We start from the raw sequence: 22,474 nt of genomic DNA on the forward strand, positions 1-22,474 counted from the left end.
TCAAATGAGCATTTTCCTATGAAATAATTAATATTTGCATCATGAGAGAAAATGCTTGGAATCATGTATTCAAATTGTCTTGTTTTATGTTTTTGTTAGGTTGTTGCCACCTACTCCTGCAGGAGGAGAACAAATCGCTGGCCACTTGCCCTCTTCCACAACCTGGTTGACATTTCCCATTACAACGCCTACGTCCTGTGGACATCAATCGAGCCATCCTGGCAGCAGCAGAAACCGTACCAGGAGGAGGCTCTTCATTGAAGAGGTGGGAGAAATGCTGGTGACCCCCACACATCAAGAAGAGAGGGGCGCCTTCCCCCGCTCATCAGCCGCTGCAACAATGGTGTCAGATCTGCAGGGTGCTGCTGCAGGCCCCTCTCTCATCAGTGAACGGAAGAGCAGGAGGCAGTGCAACTTTTGCATGGACAGAAGAGTTTGCAGCACCTGCTGCAAATGTGGGAAATTCATATGCAAGGACCACAGTCTGTCCATTTGCAGCCCCTGCTCGACCTGAGCTGAACTCTCACAGCCAGACACAGTGTTCATTCAATGTTCATCTTTGTAAAATAAATGTTTTTATGGTTCAAAATGATCTTGTATTATTCATTTTAGTCAGGCTGGAGTAGTTTTAAAAGATTTAGGAAAAAAATAGGAATATATCATATTTTTATGGCAGTTTTTGTGAGGGTGGCATTTTATGGCCTTAGGAACACGAGTGTGAATTTTTGTTTAAATCTAACACTGCAAAAAAAATAACAATGCATTTAAATTAATGTTGCTGCCAATCATTGACCAATCTAGGGACCTAATAATAACAATAATCAAATATTCCTTGAAATGTATTTTTTGAAAATGATTCTAGTTTTTTGTTCTTTTCAATAAAAAAACTGTGGAGTTTTTTCAGCAAACTGGCATTTAAAGGGTTAAAATCCCCAAAATATAATTCATATTTCATATGTGTATGTCAGGCTGGAGTAGTTCTAAAATATGTACTCTTAAAGTGGGAAAAAATATGAATATATCATATTTTTATAGCAGTTTTTGTGAAGGTGGCAATTTCTGGCCTTAGGAACACGAGTGTGAGTTTTTGTTTAAACCTGACACTGCAAAAAAAATAACAATGCATTCAAATCAATGTTGCTGCCAATCATTGACCAATCTAGGGACCTAATAATAACAATAATCAAATATTCCTTGAAATGTATTTTTTTTAAATTATTCTAGGTTTTTGTTTTTCTCAATAAAAAAACTGTGGAGTTTTTTCAACAAACTGGCATTTAAAGGGTTAAAATACCCAAAATATAATTCATATTTCATATGTGTATGTCAGGCTGGAGTAGTTCTAAAATATGTAGTCTTTTAAAGTGGGAAAAAATATGAATATATCATATTTTTATAGCAGTTTTGTGAAGGTGGCAATTTATGGCCTTAGGAACACGAGTGTGAGTTTTTGTTAAACCTGACACTGCAAAAAAAATAACAATGCATTCAAATCAATGTTGCTGCCAATCATTGACCAATCTAGGGACCTAATAATAACAATAATCAAATATTCCTTGAAATGTATTTTTTTTTAATTATTCTAGGTTTTTGTTTTTTTCAATCAAAAAAACTGTGGAGTTTTTTCAACAAACTGGCATTTAAAGGGTTAAAATCCCCAAAATATAATTCATATTTCATATGTGTATGTCAGGCTGGAGTAGTTCTAAAAGATGTACTCTTTTAAAGTGGGAAAAAATATGAATATATCATATTTTTATAGCAGTTTTTGTGAAGGTGGCAATTTCTGGCCTTAGGAACACGAGTGTGAGTTTTTGTTTAAACCTGACACTGCAAAAAAAATAACAATGCATTCAAATCAATGTTGCTGCCAATCATTGACCAATCTAGGGACCTAATAATAACAATAATCAAATATTCCTTGAAATGTATTTTTTGAAAATGATTCTAATTTTTTGTTCTTTTCAATAAAAAAAACTGTTGAGTTTTTTCAGCAAACTGGCATTTAAAGGGTTAAAATCCCCAAAATATAATTCATATTTCATATGTGTATGTCAGGCTGGAGTCATTTTAAAATATTTACTCTTTTAAAGTGGAAATAAATATTAATATATCATAATTTTATAGCAGTTTTTGTGAAGGTGGCATTTTATGCCCTTAGGAACAAATACGTTTTTTTTTTAAAGGGAGTCTTAAGGGTTAAACAAAGTTCAAGCATACATGAAGCACTCTTCAAAAATACAAAACAATAAAGAAGGGCACTTTGAGTGGCAGCTACACACACTGAGTGTGTGTGTATATATATATATATATATATATATATATATATATATATATATAAGATAATATAGGATCAAATAGCATAAAATATATATATATATATATATTTTATGCTATTTGATCCTATATTATCTTCTACTATACACCTCCATTGTGTACACTGTCTTGTCCTGGCCTGCACCCTGTCCAATGTTGACTAGTAAACACATTCCTAGTATGTTGTAAAACTACATGGCGACTAAACAGATCTTGTATCTTGCTTATTTTCCCCTCTTAGGAAAGCGGACACGGGATGCGAATTTCTTTGACATCGTCCAGGCGTTGGAGGACCGGCGTGCCGTGGTGAAAGAGTCGATGCACAGGGATCAGATGGTGCTGTTCACCAAGGCCCAGGAAACGGAGGACAAGATGCTCACGATGATGGAGCGCCAGGCTGAAGTGTTGAAGCGGCAGATGGAGCGCCAGGAGCACCAGGATGAAGTGTCGGTGGAGCGCCAGGAGGAAGTGTGGGCGCAGCGCCAGGAGCGCCAGGATGAAGTGTCGGCGCAGCGCGAACGGCGCCAGGAGCGCCAGGATGAGCGACAAACCACTTTTCAGAATGGGTTTCTGGAAGTGCTTTCCCAGCTAGTGAAAGCCTACAGGTCTTCCTCCCTATAGTTGCCACTGTTAACAATGTCTGCTGCTGAGCCTATCCCTACACCTGGGACAGTTCATTTTGTATTGTTTTTATTAATACTGACACACAACTTTGCACTAAGGTGTGTATGCTGCTGAGCCTATCCCTACACCTGGGACAGTTTATTTTATATTATTGTTATTACTGTTATTATATAGTCTTGATACAACTGACACTTTATTTTATATTGATAATGTTAACTTACATGTACAACTTCTATTTTATTTACATTAAAAATGTGAACTTCTATTTACTGTTATGTCTTGAGAGTGCAATAAAGAGAACCTCCATGGCGATTAAACAGATCCTGTATCTTGCTTATTTCTCCTGACACTTTATCTTTAGTGACCTGTGTAGCATCCTATACATCACATGTAAGTGATTTAGTGGTTTAGATCATTAACATCTGGAGCTCTTTTAATGTGGAGAGGACGCTGGCACGGTCTGTTGCCGCTTCTCCCTCGTAGCCTCTTTTGTTATTTTAGCAAGGATTCTACTGCTTTTCTTTTGTTTTTGCACGGATTATATGGATGCTTATACCAACTATACCCAGACAATAATCCACTTTCCTGCAAATCCCTCGTCGGATGGACGAGCTACTAACGTCAAAGCTACAAGTGGCTAATAAGGTAGCTCAACCTTATTGAGCTACGAGTGGCTAATAAGGTTAGCCGCTACGCCAGCAACGACACCTACCACAACAATTCCAGCTCAACTTCTCCACCCATCTCGATCTTCTGCCATGCTGTGGATCTTTCTGTGTTTCTGGCTCTTTTCCCATCTCTGGCCGGCAGGTCCGTGGCAAACACAAACAGCTACCAACTCTGCATCTGTCCGGACCGGCATGATGCTAAAGTACTCCATCTCGCAGCTGCTCGAGTTAAGACATTACAGCACTCCAACCTGTATCTCAGCACTTAAACAACTTGGAATTCTACGCCGAAGCCGCTATATCCACAGAAGCTCCCGTAGAAAGTTTGTTTATTCCCAGTCTGGAGACTCCATTCCATCACTCTGGTCAGCTGAGCGCACTGTCGCACTATTTCCACGTCATCAGAATACAGCTGCTCATGGAACTAGTAGTAGCTCTGGAAACCCCGCGAGACTTCTACACACCAAGCGGGACGGAAAACGTGGAGTGGATTTCAGCCTACTTCTTCCTCTACATAGCACCATCTCATCAAGCCTCAAAATAGAACTATTTAACACACAATCCCTCACTAATAAATCATGTCTCATACATGATCACATCCTAGATAGGGGGATTGACTTAATGTGTCTTACTGAGACCTGGCATCAGCCAGAGGCCTTTTCAGTCCTAAATGAAACCTGTCCTCCTGGCTACAATTACCTGGAGAAAGCCCGCCGCACTGGTCGCGGTGGAGGCTTAGCCGTAATACACCGCAGTGACCTGAAACTGACCCCCTTGTCTCTTCCTGACCTATCCTCCTTTGAATGCCTCGCATTCAAATGCAAACCCCCTTTCCCCATGACTATTATTCTCATCTACCGGCCACCCAAACCAAACCCAGCTTTCATCTCAGAGATAAATGAACTTCTCTCTTCAGTCTGTACCACATCGGCAAATACTGTCATACTGGGGGATTTGAACATCCATGTTGACACCCCCTCCCGCCAACCTGCAGCTGACTTCTTGCAACTACTGGATGTTCTCAACCTCAAACAGCATGTTGATGTCCCCACACACACCAGGGGGCACACGCTTGACCTGGTTATCACTGACTCGGCCCCCATCACAAATCTGTTGGTGTACGATCTGGGAGTGTCGGATCACAAGGTTGTTTCAATGGAGTTCAAATTGTCTCACCACATTAAACCCAAACGCCAAATCTATTTCAGAAATCTGAAACACATCGACCCAGACATCATGACTTTGGACCTGCAGCAAATCCCCCCCTCTGAAAACTTCACCACAGTCAGTGAATCAGTGGAATACTACAACAAAACCCTGAGTACTGTCCTGGATCTCCACGCCCCACTGAAATCACGAACAGTCAGCTTCTCCCGCTCAGCCCCTTGGTTCACTTCAGAGTTGCGTAGCATGAAGGCAGCTGGGCGTGTACTCGAGCGGCGTCTCGCACGATCTGGACTCACTGTTCACAGATTAGCTTATCAGGACCATCAAAAAACCTACTCAAAGTCACTCAAAAAAGCACGGTCACAATTCTACTCCGACATCATCAGTAAAAATCCTGGAAACTCCAAGCAGCTTTTCTCTACTGTTGATCATCTCCTCAAGCCACAAACTCCCTCACACATCGACACTACAGAAGAGCAGTGCAATAACTTTGTTACTTTCTTCAGGACAAAAGTTGCCAATATTCGCTCTCTTCTCTCCACCCCTTGCGCTGTGTCTGTCCCTACTGTTAACCCACAGCATGGGATTTTCCAACCGCTCTGTTGCTTCACGGAGATCTCTCAGCAAGAGGTTGAGGACATCACCTGCAAGATGAAACCCTCCACCTGCACAGTAGACCCTCTACCCACAGCCCTTGTCAAATCGAACATCTCGGCTATAAGTCCCATGATCACCTACGCCATCAACAGCTCCCTCAAGGCTGGCTATGTTCCATTGGCTATTAAAACTGCCGTCATCAGACCCCTTCTCAAAAAACCCACCCTAGACCCAGACATCCTCGCCAACTACAGGCCCATCTCCAACCTCCCATTTCTAGCCAAGGTGCTGGAAAAAGTAGTTGCCGCCCAGCTTCAGGACCATCTACAACTAAACGGCCTCTTTCAAAAATTCCAGTCCGGTTTCCGTTCCGCCCACAGCACTGAAACAGCTCTGGTCAGAGTCACAAACGACCTGCTGATGGCGGCTGACACTGGATCCCCATCTCTCCTCATCCTCCTGGATCTGACTGCAGCATTCGACACTGTCGACCATAACATCCTCCTTCAGCGCCTCAAACACACCATTGGACTCTCTGACTCCGCCCTGAGCTGGTTCCAGTCCTACCTGTCTGGAAGAACAGAGTACGTCTCCTTGGGAGGTGCGAGGTCCCAGACACACCCTGTCACCTGTGGTGTCCCTCAAGGGTCGGTCCTTGGGCCCACTCTGTTCACCCTGTACACTCTGCCCCTTGGCCGTGTCATCAGCAGGCATGGAATATCATTCCATTGCTATGCTGATGACACGCAGCTATATATAAAGACAGACCCTATCCCGCATGCATCGCCACATCATCGTCACCGTTCCCATCAACATCCCTTAACACCTGCATTGAGGAGATAAAGGCTTGGATGCGAGAAAATTTCCTGCAACTAAATAGCTCCAAAACAGAAGCTATTTTAGTTGGCACACCAAACCAGGTCCAGTCATCCCCCATAACCCACATTACCTTTTCTGGCCAAAACATACCCCTCTCCACAGCAGTTACCAACCTGGGTGTAAAATTTGACAGACATCTGACTTTTGACACCCACATCAAACACCTGTGCAAAACCTCATTCTACCACCTCAGGAACATTGCTAAACTCCGTCCCACACTCTCCCTGTCAGATGCAGAACAACTGGTCCATGCCTTCGTCTCCTCAAGGCTCGATTACTGCAACGCTCTCCTCATCGGGACTCCTAGCGGGAGCCTTCAGAAGCTCCAATATGTACAGAACAGTGCCGCTAGGATCCTGATGAGGGTGAGAAAATACAACCACATCACACCCGTTCTTCATTCCCTCCACTGACTTCCTGTCTCATTCAGGATCGACTACAAGATCGCACTACTGACCCATCAATGCATCCACGGGAATGCTCCGTTATACCTAAAAGAACTACTCACGTCACAAACCTCCACACGCAACCTCCGCTCCACAACCAACCATCTGCTTCGCCCCCCCAGGACCAAACTACGCACAATGGGGGATCGGGCTTTCTGTGCAGCTGCTCCTCGCCTGTGGAATTCCCTCCCAGACCACCTGAGGACTCCACAGACTACTGACTCCTTCAAGAAAGCCCTAAAAACCTTTCTTTTTAAAAAAGCTTTTGATTAAAACTTTTGTTTATTTTATTTGTTTTTACTATGCCTCCTGTAGCACCTTGGGATTGCTGCTAGCAATGAAAGGTGCTTTATAAATTGAATTTATTATTATTATTATTATTATTCTGATACCATCATGTTTCATCGGTTATAAACTGGCGAAGCTTTATTTGTCATTTATTTATCATCAATGTTGCAACCTTGTGGGGGAATGGCAGCGGCACATACACAAATATGATAATTTATATAATTTTAAATATTATTTGACCTAAAACTAAATGTTTTTATGATTGTCCTCTGAGGAGGACATGGGGATTTGCAAACTTTTAATTCCCCCCCCATTTTACACAACACAAAATGGAGTCCACTATGGGCCAAAACTAACATGTAGGTTTCCATAGTGTTTATGGCAGACGGATGCAGTGGGTCTCAGGAAGATATATAATAAATAATAAAGGTGGGTTTGCTGCTGAGCCTATTTACTGTGCATACAACACACCTGGCACAGTTTATTGTTATTATATTGCCACACTGTACACCAGAGGTGGGAGTAAGTCCTACATGTGCAAGTCATGAGCAAGTCTCAAGTCTTGACCTACAAGTATCAAGCAAGTCCCAAGTCACTGTGGTGAGAGTCAAGCAAGTCAAGTCAAGTCATTGCTCAGGTCAAGTCAAGTCAAGTCATACAAAATTCTGATGAATAAGCCCAGTTTCCGCATTGAAATCAGTTAAAAGACAGTGGTTATGAAAATGGATTTAACCCACACTATGATCTTCATTACATACACAGTTAATCATTTGAAATCTAATTTAGACCGATGACAATCATATTAGATTCATATTAACCCTAGAACTGCAGACAATATAGCTAGGACTCAATCAAAAAGTCTGTTCAAAAAGGCAGAATTCCAGGTAAGAAAATCATATATGGCATTTGCCATTACACATATTTAATTTAAATGTCTGTTAACACTAGAACCGCCAACAGCGTCAGCACCTACATAGATATCATTTTCAAATCATTTAATTTGTTCCTCTTCATAATTTCCTTATAAACTAAGTAGGACGATTTAAAACTCACTTAATTGGGTTAATTTAGAAATTGCTTCAGTTTATCATCATAACAGATCAAAAAGTTCAGATTCATTTTACAATAAATCAAAGAATGATGCACTTCTACAAACAAAAACAACATAATTAAAACATTTAAACAAACTACTAAAAGTAGATGAACTACATGATTCAACAGTTTACAGTAACTTCTGATAACACAGGGGAAATAAACGAGGCGCGCTTCTCTATCTAGCTAGAGAGGACGAGAGGAGGACGAGATAGAGAGAGAGAGAGACGAGAGAGAGAGAGTAGAGAGAGAGGAGAGTAGAGAGGAGAGATTCGAGCGAGAGAGAGAGAAGCGAGTATAGTGGATAAGAGAGTTAGCGATAGAGTAGGCTATTATATCTCTCGCATCTCTCTCTCTCTCTCTCTGCGCTCTACTATATATCTATCTCTCATCTACTATCTCTCTCTCTCTCTCTATCTCTCTCTCTCTCTCTCTCTCTCTCTCTCTCTCTCTCTCTCTCTCTCTCTCTTCTCTCTCTCGCCTCTCAGTATCAGGGATAGTCAAAATGAATCCCTTGGTGGTTTCTAGTGTTCATTTACCGTTTTGTCTTCTCTTTGCAATGCTTAATCGATTTGAAACCAAGTCTAACGTAGCTTAAACTTAACGTTAGCTTTCTAGCTAACACAACACATTCACGCCCCTTTCTCTGTGGGTTTTTTTTTGTAGTGACGAATGAAGTTGGATGTTGTGGTGGTCGTGTCACTGATCTTTATGCTGCAGACCCTGCATACCGCTGTTCTCTTCTTATTAGCTTCAACGACAACATAATCCTTGAATCCAAACTTCACTATTGTTGGAGTAACGCTAGCCGCTGCCATGTTAACTGACACTCCTGCCGTCTAGTGGGTTGCCAGGTTTGCGCGCACTGCGCTATAATCACCCAATCATGTTTTTCGAAAAAACTAAACAATATCTCACTACAAAAACAAACGCAAATATTTAATTTTAAACAGTCAAGTCCTTTGTCATCTGTCTCAAGCTTAAGTAAAGTCTCAAGTCATGAATACCAAGTCAAGTCTTTTATCAATGTTAGTCAAGCAAGTCTCAAGTCAAAAAATATGCGACTCGAGTCTGACTCGAGTCAAGTCATGTGACTTGAGTCCCCACCTCTGCTGTACACTATTGTAATGTTGCCTGTCTTGACTGGAAAATAAAAGAGAGAAACAAAAGCACTGTACAAAAGATCTGCTTTATTGTCAAAATGTTTACAATGTACAATTTACACGCTGTTCAGATGCCTCATAAGGGCTGTGCGCGTGTCTTGCCCCCCAGCCTCGGCAATGGCTGGCCCATCAAGCTGGGTCGCCGGTAAGGCAGTCCATTCGTCCCTGTACTCATCATTACTTTCACAAAGGTTATGTAATATGCAACATGCTGCCACCTGGATTTTGATCTTGTCCATCTTGCAGTCGTTTCTTTTCATCAAGCACCGCCACCTGCCCTTCAGTCTGCCAAAAGCGTTCTCCACCACCACTCGTGCTCGGCTTGTTTTGTTATTGTACGCAAGTTGCTCAGGCTGCATTAACTCGGTTACAAAGCTGTATAACATGAGCACAAACAGCACAACTTCAGTCGACTCCATCTCCATCATGTCTGAGGTCGGAAGGTAAACAACAGACGCCTAATGTACAGCGAGTGGGTGGGCGTCGCAGTATACGCGGGAAGTTTTTCTTCTTCTGGCCTGGTTTGTGGCCTGCCAGTAAAGCCAAAGCAGAAGAAGAAGAAGTTACGTCAGCGGCTCATTTGCGTAATCTTCCATCAGGGAAAAGTACTCCGGTGTGAACGCGATCTGTACTAAGTGCCCTGGGGTAAAAAAGCGCCGGGGCACTGAGTGCCGGAACTAAGTACTGCAAAGTACTTGGTGTGAACGCGCCTATTAGCTGCAGTCTAACCACACGGACACACATCAGGCTGCGGTCTAACCACACGGACACACATCAGGCTGCGGTCTAACCACACGGACAAACATCAGGCTGCTGTCTAACCACACGGACACACATCAGGCTGCGGTCTAACCACACGGACACACATCAGGTTCTCGCTCATTATTCCGTATTCTGCCGTTGTATGCTCTTTGTTTCTAAATGTATCAATGTATTGTGAACCAAAACAAAACAACATGCAGTAGTTTAACATTTAATTTAACTCATTGCGGCATAAATAATATTTAAGCTTCTTATAAGTGACAATGTTTAAAAGAGAAGGGTTTAGAAAAAGTGTCTTTAATATAGGAAATATGCATTACACAGTTACAATGATATGCAGGCATTTCTTTTTGTTAACGAGAAACATGTATTAGAACAGGCCTAGCCGAAATTATATTGGCCCACCCAAAATTGAAATCCTGGCGCCGCGGCTGGTCTAAAGTGTTATTAATGTGATAATAAAGTGTTACTGAATAGTTAAAGTGTTAATTGAGAGTAAAGGGAACAGACCTGCTCTGTGTATCCGAAGCTGAGGCTGTAAAACAGCGTCCAGTAGTTTCTGGAGTCTCTCGTTCTCCTCTTTGGAAAGAGACAGCTCTTCCTCGTGCTCTGCTATCGTTTTTTCAAACAGAGCAAATATATCTTCAACAGCAGCAGTGAGTCGCTGCTTCTTCAACGACAGCAGCATTTGGACTTTACTCATGTTTCCTAGATCACCTTTTCCTGCAAACTCCGTTAAACACACCGTTTCTCTCTCCATCAAACTCTCAATCTGACTAGTGTTGCTAACGTGTTTCCAGCTAGCATGCTAAGCTAGCTCCTATAGTCCGAGGTAAACGCTCCAGAAAAAAGAGCCCAGAGTCCATTCGGAGGTTTATCCAGACACACAGATGATGGATCAATAGTGCTGGATAGAGATGTTACGTATTGTGCCGAGGCTTCGGAGCGTGTGTCGAGTAATCCCCGAAGCTTTTTGTGAAGCATGTATCGAGGCTTGTATCGTTTTGGGCCAGTGACGTCATCGATGACAAACGAAGCCTCGCTGCCTGTCGATACCACGTGACTGCTTCAGGAAGCGATTCAGATCGGTTGAACCGTTGAACCACAACGCTCATAATACCCATGGATGTATAATAAGAACCATATTACCCCTCCTGTACCCGGGTCCGCTGGTGACACGATGGAATTAAAAGAGCTCAGACCCTCACTTATATAGAGGTCGGAACATGTCATAAGTATAAATATATACAAGCATAAATAAATGTAGGAATAAAAACATGAATAAATAAATGAATAAATATGGTGTAGTGTTTTCAGGGAGTTTCAGTGTGTGTGCTGTGGCTCAGCTGGAAAGCAGTTGACTCACGACCGCAGGGTCCCTGGTTCAACGACTGAACAATACATATTTGTTGTTGTTTATAAAAGCTACAGCTAAATGAGATAATGTAGTTAATAAATGTATTCTTTGATATGGTTTAGCCTTTCTCAGGCTACAACATGGTTAAGTTTATGAATATTATTAAGGAATACAAATCCCTCTTTGCAATGTTTACGAGCCTCCTTAGGCTTTTCAATCACAATCATTCAACTGGAATAAAAACAATATTGTTAACATGAACATATGATTTAATGTTCGTTGTTTAGAGTTATTCTTAAGCTTTACTCATTGGGAACTCGGTATGAGATCGAGCACACTGTTGAGATGTCCAATCTGCCTGTTTTACACACTTTGACCAACAGGGGGTTTGTGTTCAAATGAAGCCCATGATGAAGCCTCATGAGATTAACCCTTTTGCGAACCAATTGGCTGGAAAGCTTCAAAGCTTCATAAGGCTTCATCTCGCCATCACTAGTGCTGGAGCTCACACACACTTTATCAGGAACACAGAGAGAGAGAACCGTAGCGACGAGACGCCTCCTCGATCCAGGTTAGAAAGAGCTGGGAACTTCACTTCTTCTTCTTCTTCTTCTCTCTTTTAATGGCAGCTAGGAACTTCACTTCCGGTGCGAGTTGAGGACGTCAAAAGAAAAGCGGGAAGGATTTCTTCTTTTTGGTTTCAAGATGCGATTGGTATCCGGAGGTTACCTTACCGCCTCCTACTGGACAAATAATAAAACTACTCTTTCCAAAAAAAAAACTATTATAACTAACAGAAAATACTCATATAGGAAAAAGGGAAAATAAATAAACATCATTGAACAAATCAAATATCTGTATAGCAATTACAAATGTTTGGCATATCTGAAGCTAATGTTCTTGCAGAATTCGTGCTGTCCGGAGTTTGCATCCTCGTGGTTGATTGACCTATTGTAAGCTGCAGAGGTGGAATAAGTACTCAGACCTTGTACTTGAGTAAAAGTAGAAGTACTCAGATCTTGTACTTGAGTAAAAGTAGAAGTACTCAGATCTTGTACTTGAGTAAAAGAAGAAGTACTCAGACCTTGTACTTGAGTAAGTAAGTACCAGAGTGTCGGAATACTCTGTTACAGTAAAAGTCCTGCATTCAAGATGTTACTGAAGTAAAAGTACAAAAGTATTATCATCAAATTAAAGTTAAAGTACCAAAAGTAAAAGTACTCAATATGCAGATCGACCCATTCAGAATAATATATATGATTTGTTTTGATTATAATCATTGATGCATTCATGTGTTTATCACATTGAAATGCTGGACTTATTTGTATTGTGTTGATCATTTCTACACACCGTGGTATTACTGTTTTTATTTAAGTTAAAGTGCTGAATACTTTGTCCTTAAGTCGTCAAATGATACTTATATTTGTAAAAGTAAAAGTACCTGAAAAACGTAATATTATGTTATATTTTACAATTATAAATCCGAATCCATTAATGCTCAAATGTTGCCTCTGATCAATAGGAAGCAAGTGTACCTTTATATACTGCAGGGTAGCTTGTACATTTCCCATAGGGGCCAATAAAGCTCTATAATTATACATGAACAATTATTTGATTATAAGTATAAATTATCAGGAAAAGTAAATACTCAAGTAAATGACCTAAAATGTTTCAGTAACTGAGTAAATGTACTTAGTTACTATCCACACCACTGCTTTAGGATATAAACAGCTGTTATGAAATTGTTCAGTAGGTGTCATGAAGTGCACGTGATATCTATAAATGGGGAAGAAGACTAAGAGGGAAGAAGCCCGTCACACACACTGTTTGTTTTTTCATAGCTTTAATTTTCTTGAAACTAAGGCAAAGCACATTTCAGCATCAAAGAGTACAAGTTATTTTCTCTAGACAAAATGTCAACAAAAACCATTGCACAGTTTTAAGAATAATATATGTGGGACGCTCATTCCTTCAGAAGAGGGCACTGTGTTGATTTAAAATGGCATAACGGGTGCCATAAAACAAACAGATCTTATTTGAATAGTGGCATTAATAATATGTTTGAACTTACTGGAATGTATTCAACAGCAGTAAGAAAGCTTTCTGCAGCATCAGTGTTAAATCTCAGGAGCTGCAGCGCTCTCTAGTGGACAGTTGTGACACCAGAGAGAGAAATGGCAGTACAGAGCTGCAGGGAAATGACCTTCAAAATAGAAATAGAACATATCTATAAATGCTGAGACACCAGTCCTAAACATATCATTTCTGGAGACAATGCTTTAATTACAGTTACAGTGGAACAGCCTAAAAAACACCCAACTGCACTGAAGTCAGAGCAAGAAGAAAAGACAGGAAAAGACTTTGCTGCTATCTCCATACTCTCTCCTATATGGCAATCATTTCAATATTCCTCTAACCAGAAATACTGAAGAACACCGTTTCTAAACATCTTCTGAAATGTACAATATAGTCCCTTTGAAAAGGTTTTCTCACAGTAAATAAATACTTTAAGAAGTTAAGACATGACATGACATGGAAAAGGGGAAAACGAAGAATCTATACATTCATTATCTCTTTTAGAAATTGATTGCCATAATGAAGCAAATGTTGTGTTACAAAAAAGTGAGTAAATTGTTTAAAAATATACAGCTTTTTCTGAGGACAGAACCCAATAAAATGGATATTTAAAATGGCAAATTATTTCCAAAAGGAATACGTGAAGCAGTCACAGATAATAGCACAAACGCAAGCTGTTTTCTTTTTTTAAGAATAGCATTTAGATACTTAACTCCACATTTCTGCTACACTGACTGCTGTATGATTGTTCATATTGCTGTTTTGTCCTTTACAAATAAACACAGCATTTGTATAGCCAGGGTTACATTTACACGTGAGGTACTTCATTTGGCTTTCACTGACGAGGATAAATGATATATTTTCTGATGGGATGGAAACGAAAGGATGAATCTGCACAGACATGATGGACAACCTGATGTGATTGGATGATTATGGTGACATATAAGAGCCTTTATCTTTATCCAACCAGAGTTGGACCCACGTACACTGAATACAGATGTTTGTTCCCAAAATATCCCAGAAAGATGTGACCATTTGTTGATGAACTTAGCAATATTACTTTGTACCAGTTGTTGGCCTTTTTGGAAGTTTGAAGCACAAGCCAAAACTGCTTTCCCTTTCTTTATCAATATCAACAAAAAGTCATACGGACATCATACGGACATTTTTACCTGGGGCGCTTCCCCTTAAGAAAACAAAACAAAATGAACTCAACATTAGAGAATCTTTTATATTTGAACCACCAAATGAAGCCAACATTTGCCACTGGTATAAACATCAAAGGGTCCTTTCTAAAAAACATCTTGAATTGGCAATCAGGTCACATCTGGCACAGCTGCCGTCACACACACAGGTCCACCAGTGATAAACATATTCTGGATACAATCTGTATTTCTGCCCTGAAGCTGCTAACATTACAACATAAAGAAGCAGATATTGGCAGTGTAGAAACCATTATTGTTTCTACTAATGTAACAAACAGATGCAACAATCCCACCACCTTACAAAACATGTGGTAAAACAGCTCTTTGTCAGAGAGTAAAACTATGTCACAGAGAATAAGCCAATTCAACAAAATCATAATTGTATTCTGAGAGCTTTTCTGCAAATGATTGACCATTATTCTGAGAGGGTGCTGGTGTCAGTCGCACTGGCCTTCAAAATAAAACACTATTCTTGTATGGAGGATTGTATCTGTAACTGATCCTGTCAAACACTTCAGGGTAACTTAGCTATTCTTCTCAGGACATTATTTTGTGTTAATACATGATGAAATGATGTCAATGGCTCTTTTATGAAATGATGAATGGCACCGAAAACACAGGAAAAACAGACACAAACTCACATATAAATGCACGTGGCGAATGGCAAAGGTGAATCCAGTCTGAATGAATCACGACATTTAGATATAATAGAACAAATATAAAAAACAACTATGTATATAACAGAAATGTGTAACAATACAGTAACTCACAAACACTGGACTCCCAAACCAAATGATGTGGAATGAACAAAAGCTGACGTTTTTTGTCGTTTTTCTTTTTTCTCTGATGTGTTTTTCGCTCACACACAAATCACTGCCAGTGTCCCGGGTCAGCAGGGGGTCCTCGTGGTGCTGCCCTCCTCTCTCTCCTCCCCCTCAGGGTGAGCCACAGTGGGTGAGGGGGTCTAGGCCATGACGTCCTCCAGCGCCGGCAGGATACCCTTCTCCTTCAGGGAGTTGAAGATGTGGAGCTGCTGGTCAATGCGGATGCAGATTTTACATAGTAAAAAACTGTAAATTATAGTGTCCGTCCAAAAATTATTTTTTACTTATAGTGAAAACTACCCTTGGATGATGGGTTAGTAGACTAAAAACTTTAGGAATCCAAAGTACAACATATAATAAGTACCCTGTATCAAGATTGATGCAAAACAAGTGACATTTGACCTTTTTAGAGAGGTTTAGCCAAAAACACTCCACCTCTGAGGTGATTTGGGTGGAAATGTTTTTTTTTCCATATCTCTGGAACCCATTGGTCGATTTTGATGGTTGACACCTCTTTCTGACCGTTAGAGCCAATAGAATCGAAGGAGGAGTCCCCCACACACACTCATTGTGAAACAAAAAGGTGGGGGCTTTGCGCATGTAATTTTGCATTAGAGTGAAACTATCTCTAGCTTTGACATCTGGAAACGGAAAAGCAGTTTTAATGCTTATGGATTATCAGAAATAATTTCAAAGGGACACAGACACATTGGATTAACCTATGGATTAACTTCAGTAGCGTTTTTATCGTTGTAATGCCATTGAAGACCACTTTGGAGAGACTACAGAGCCAAGGTAAGCATGTTAGCATTTTTAGCTACCTAGCGCCACCTGTTTTGATGTCTGTTTTTGTTTATAACGTCGCGATTTTGTATAATTCAGTGATAATGAGGGTACCCTTCGATTCTGTGTCACCTCACGATGTGAATCGATGTCATGGATGTGGAGAAAAGATATATAATAAGGTTTTGTGAGTGATTTTCGGTGCAGTAATCTGTTAGCATTTTTCGCTCGTTGCTAATTCAGAGGCTCAGTGTTAGCATTGTGGGTTTTCTTTTGAAAAATAAATAAAAATGATCAGTTAGATGAGTTTCTTCCCATTACATGGATATAAAACATTCATAGTTTATTAAATGAACATGCCCTCAGACACTGTTTCCTGCAAGATGTTGCGGCAGTGCCCCGGTACCGGGGTCTCTTGGGCTTAACAGGTTAACAAATGTGGCCATGAGGTACTGGCAGTCGAACCGGTCCATAATGCCACCGTGACCTGGGAGCGTGTTGGCAAAATCCTGGATGAACAGACAACAGTACATGTGATCAGACTACTGCTATGAATATAATATAAATGGAGCAAAGACAACAGGCATTAAAAGGGATAGTTGGATTGTTTTGAAGTAAACAAACGTGTCAGAAATCCCTACTTTGATCTTGAAGGCTCTCTTGAAGCCGCTGGTGAAGAATCCTCCGAAGGGTCCCATGATGGAGGCGAAGGAGGAGAGAGCGATGCTGTGGATCTGGAACGGATACAAACGCACCGTGGTCTGCGGAGACAAGGAACATGTGTCAGACTGAAACAGAGACCAGCAGTTCAATCAAACTAAACTAGTTACTAGTTATTTGGCTAAAATAGGACTTTCATCCCCAGGCTTTTAGTATCAAAATCAAACCTGGCTGAGAAAAATATGATGATTTGAAGAAAAAACCTGGTGTTAAACAGGACTTCGGTTCTGTTAATGTGTACTCTAGAAACAACATTTAGATATATTTTAACTTGACTTAATGAGTAACACAGGATTAAAACTAAATAACATAGCTGACACAATTAAAACTAGCTGAAACTACAGACTAGGTCCTGACATAAATGTAATAAGCTTTGAGTTTGCAACGTGTAATGTTTGACCTGTTAAGAATAAACTGTCTATATTTTTCTATAGCTTTACAGAGATGCTGTATTATATCGGTTTGGCATTGTCCACTTCCAAAGTGTTTGAAAGGTTTCTACACAAATACATTATTCTACAAATATGACAGATCCCTCTTGTTTTTTGGCATACTGGATTTGCAATAAAGTGATTTTATTCTTTCATAGTTACATGAATGTTTATATGACTTGTGATGCCAGAAAACAGGAAGGACAGATGAAGGTCAGGCGAGTCTTACCCATCCGGTGAAGGACTCAAGGACGGAGGGCAAGGCGTAGTCCTGCAGCTGGAAAAGCTCAGACGGCTCGCAGTCCACCTGGAACCGGTTGGAGTCGTTGTTGAACTCCACCGGGCAGACGAAGTAACGCCAGCCGGACATCACGTAGGAGAGCTGGGGGAGAACAAGCTTCAAACTTTATCACAGTTTCTTTCTTGTTAATTTACCACTTTATGAGTTATTTCCCAGACTAATGGCGCATTTCCACTACAGCGCGGAGCGCAGTTTAAGCGTGCCGTGCCCGGCCCGTTTTTGGTTGCGTTTCCACTAGGCGTAGTTCCGGCTAGCGGGTACTTTTCCACAGTTTTTCTGGCACACAAAATTGAGGTTCTTTCCGGGCCAACAACCGGGCTGAGTATGCTAAACTAGTGAGAGAATCGCTGGCAACTACAACAAGATGAACATATTTTACCGTGATTTAATTGTAATACACGTTTCAAAATGATGCCGAAGTAACAACATACTGATACCGGTTAGTAAAAACCATGAATGAATGCTTTGACAAGTCTGCAGACAGACGGCAGGCGAAAAACCTTTTAAAATGCGTGTTTTCTGAAAGGAGATTGGCTAAGCTAACGTTGTATATGCTCCGACCGTCCACACTCACAACAACGGCCTACACAGACATAAATAAACCAGTGACTGTATTCGCCATGACACAGACAGTCTGTGGTTTGTACTTGTTTAACTTCTGTCTAGTTTCTGAACAGATATGAGGAGCTGTGAGCTCTGAGGGCTAACAGCTAACGGCTGATGTTCATTTTGTGTTTCGCATTGAAGAAGACGTCACGGCTCCGCCTACACTGCGTTACTATAGTTACTGCCCCAGCTACTAAACTGTAATGGAAACGCAGCATAAAGTGAGCCTGGCCTAACAAGGCCTAACTATACCGTACTGAGCCGAGCGAGGCCCTGCAGTGGAAAAGCGCCATAATACACCCTTCTGCTGGCTTTTAACCGACAAAGGCCTTCAAACACTGTGATATCCTTCTCTATGTGAACATAGAGCCTGGATTATGACCAAACATCACAGGATTGATGTGTCTTGTACGCTGAGTTGATCTTATCCGCTTCACAAATGTTGTCTTAGATGATTGCTTTCCCTTTGATTTAACAGGCACTAATTTTTCTGCTTGAATATTTCTAGCTGTGAAAAAAAGGCAAGATAATAAACAAGGTTACACTGAGAGATATTTCTGGCTGTGAAAGACTTGAGCTGTGTTTATAAGTGTTTAAATCTGCAGTGTAACTTCCAGTCGTCTCATTAATAAATGTCAGACTTGCAGTGTGGTATAAAAGGCAAAATAAATCAATAAAATGCAAAGCGTTAAATGTGTGCAGAGGGCGACACCATCTGGTCACAACTTTAGATATGTTACCATGTTTATGTGCAAATGAAGAACTCTCACTGGTTCAGAACCTTTTTCCTCAAGTGGGTCTCTTTTATTTTCTGACTTTTTTTATGGGTATGCCCGGCTAAAATAACTGGATGACCTACCTGCCTGTCAGCCTTCCATCTGTGCACAAACTTATCTCGTGCCCTCATTGGTCATGTGCGCGTTTGTGTGTGTTGGAGGAGGGGCTCTGTAAGGAAGTGGCAGATTTTCTCCGGTTGTGTATTTTCAAATTCTAGCGATCTCGAGCCGGTTTCTCCAAAATTACCTACCCTACCTTTAATATGTGGATGACAGTTGAACTGAATGATTTAACATTTATGCCATCTGCTGGAAAGAAGACGTATCGCTCTGTTGGCGTCGTTTGGACAACAAAAACAGAGTGAAGCTCTCATTTCATAAACGATCTTTGAGTACAGACCCCGTCCTGCAGAGAGCACACAACCCAACAGCACGTTTTTGGTCTAGCATCACTTTACAAAACGTTTGCATTAAGACACTAAGACTAGTTGGTCCATTGTAAAGTCAGTCCACCTTAAATGAGCAGTGGGTGATCAGCAGGTGAAAGGCAGGACACGGGAACTTGGTCCTGAGGACATGTAACGTTTATTAAACAAGAAATAGTCAAGGGGTCAAAGAAATGAACATTTGTGATTATTAGCGAATCGGTTGCAGGTGGGTGAAATCAGGCTTAGAGAGTAACGTATTACATGTAACGGCATTAGGTCAGGATACAAAATAGACAAATGTATTCCCTTACAGTTACTCTGGGGGAAACTTCTGTGTAGCAATGCAGGAGGAGTCACCAACTCAAAGGAGAAACGGGGAGAGCTGGAGCTTTGATGTCAAACACTGATGGGTTATTTGGAGCTTCGGCCGGAGAATTCACAAAACAAGTCAAAGAGTCAGAGGTTCTGACTTCACGGTAGAGTTGCCACGTCAATTCTGAGAGAACTCTACCCCAGACCCATGTATTTAGCTAGTTCAGAGAGAATAATCAACATTGTGCATAACAAGATAGAATCATAACACCTCTATCAGCTGACGCCAACAGGCAGGAACAGGGAGGCAAAACACTGAGAGCACAGCAGCCAAGGTTACAGGTGCGTGTGCTCAGTCAGTATGAACTGATAAACTGAGTCAAAGTTATGGGCCTTGGAAAATATTTCCCCAACAGTTACAGAAGCAAAAACAATCATAACAGGTACATTTATGTAAAACAGGGCTCATTAACAGGATAGCAATGATACAAAACATTTAGAAATAAAGAACAATACATCAAATCATCCTATATCTCTATATGGAAACTTGGAGCCCTCAATCCAAAATAAAATGGTTCATCAACAGTCAGTGGTTAACGTATACATCAGAAAATCAGTATGACAAAAACATTAAACATATTGTCCACTTATGTTGATAAAGATGGAGTTCATTTAAGTCTTATAATGAATGTCTTACTGTTAATCCAGTCAGACAGATTTTTCTCATGTGTGAACTGTCATAAGACTTATTCACTGTCCTCCATCAGCTTCTGTTTCCATGTGTTCAGCTGAGCTGCTGATTGGAGGCTCTGCCTCTCCGTTATCCTCAGTTTGAATTTCATTAAGCTGTGAGGACTGACGACCAACACACTTGTGTCTTTTGAAATGACTATGCCATTTAAATCTTTTGTCACAAACATTGCAGCTGTATATTTTCTCTCCTGTGTGGACTCTCATGTGTTCCTTTAAATTACCACTCCGGGAAAAAGCTTTCTCACAAACTGAGCATTTGAATGGTTTCTCTCCTGTGTGGACTCTCATGTGTGTCTTTAAACTTATATTCCTTGAAAAAGCTTTCTTACAGACTGAGCAGCTGTGTGCTTTCTCTCCTGTGTGGATTCTCATGTGTTCCTTTAAATTTCCACTCCGTGAAAAAGCTTTCTCACAAATTGAGCATTTGAATGGTTTCTCTCCTGTGTGGACTCTCATGTGTGCTTTTAAACTTATATTCCTTGAAAAAGCTTTCTTACAGACTGAGCAACTGTGTGCTTTCTCTCCTGTGTGGACTCTCATGTGTAGCTTTAAATGTATCTTCTGTGAATAAGCTTTCTTACAGACTGAGCAACTGTGTGCTTTCTCTCCTGTGTGGATTCTCATGTGTTTCTTTACATTTTCACTCCGTGAAAAAGCTTTCTCACAAACTGAGCAGTGAAAGGGTTTCTCTCCTGTGTGGATTTTCATGTGTCGATTTAGATCATTTCTATGTCTAAAAGCTTTCGTACAGACTGAGCAGCTGAATGGTTTCTTTTCAGCACTACGTCGTGGATCACTGACAGATTCTTGTCTATTTTTCAGTGAGTTTGAGCCTGACGCAGGTTCTCTGGTCTCCTTCCAATCAGTACTGTCTTCTGTGTCAGGTTCAGAAGAGTCTCCAGTGTCAGGTTCAGAAGAGTCTCCAGTGTCAGGTTCAGAACAGTCTCCAGTGTCAGGTTCAGAACAGTCTCCAGTGTCGTCCTCAGTCTTTGGTTGTAAACTGCTCTCTGGATCTGAGTTCCTGGCTGGTTCTGGTCCTCGACAGTCATCTCCATCAGCTTCTGTTTCCATGTGTTCAGTTTGTCTTTGATGAGGCTGTGAGGACTGAGGTTTCTCTTCATCATCTTCACTCTTCACAGGGTCAGGAGTGAAAGTGGACTTGGTGATATCAGCCTCCTCCAGCTCCTGAAGCTGCTCTCCCTCCCGACTGATCCTGAGTTCCTCCTGTTCTTGCTTAATGTGTGGGGGGGGCTCTGGGTCCTCCTGGTCCAGACTGGTGCTCCACTCCTGCTGGTCAGGGAGAAGCTCTTCTTTAACCACCACCAGCTGCTGGACATCTGCAGGAAACAGGAAACACACTGTTATATCAGTCTTGGAGCTAGTCAATATAATTAGGTATGGTATTGAATTACAGTTTCTAGAGAAGAGAGGCCCATTGTCTCTTCCGCAATTATTAGGAAGTGCAAAGAGGCCCTACTCAGGATAATACAGTTAAGTCTTGTTATGGAGCATTTCCACTGCATGGCCTCGCACGGCTTAGTACGGTATAGTTAGGCCTTGGTAGGCCAGGCTCACTTTATGCTGCGTTTCCATTACATTTTAGGAACTGGGGTAGTAACTATAGTAACGCAGTGTAGGCGGAGCCGTGACGTCATCTTCAATGCGAACCACAAAACCAACATCAGCCGTTAGCTGTTAGCACTCAGCTCCTCATATCTGTTCAGAAACTAGACACAAGTTAAACAAGTACAAAGCACAGACTGCCTGTGTCATGGCGAATACAGTCGCTGTTTTATTTATGTCTGTAGGCCGTTGTTGTGAGTGTGGACGGTCGGAGCATATACAACGTTAGCTTAGCCGATCTCCATTCAGAAAACACGCATTTTAAAAGGTTTTTCGC

At 41.2% G+C, this 22,474-nt stretch overlaps 1 protein-coding gene across 1 annotated transcript in view; it reads right to left on the minus strand.

Moving 5' to 3' along the window:
* The window catches only part of LOC117484535 (phosphatidate cytidylyltransferase 2-like), a 46,903-nt gene that overhangs the window by 16,324 nt on the left and 8,105 nt on the right, over positions 1-22,474 (minus strand). Inside the window, exons 2-3 of the mRNA XM_034132964.1 lie at positions 17,628-17,780; positions 16,889-17,008 (exon numbers count right to left, since the gene is read on the minus strand). Coding sequence (XP_033988855.1) covers positions 16,889-17,008; positions 17,628-17,780 — 273 coding nt within the window. The remainder of the gene's footprint in view (positions 1-16,888; positions 17,009-17,627; positions 17,781-22,474) is intronic.

The sequence above is a fragment of the Trematomus bernacchii genome, unplaced genomic scaffold, assembly GCF_902827165.1.
Source record: "Trematomus bernacchii unplaced genomic scaffold, fTreBer1.1, whole genome shotgun sequence".
NCBI lineage: Eukaryota > Metazoa > Chordata > Actinopteri > Perciformes > Nototheniidae > Trematomus > Trematomus bernacchii.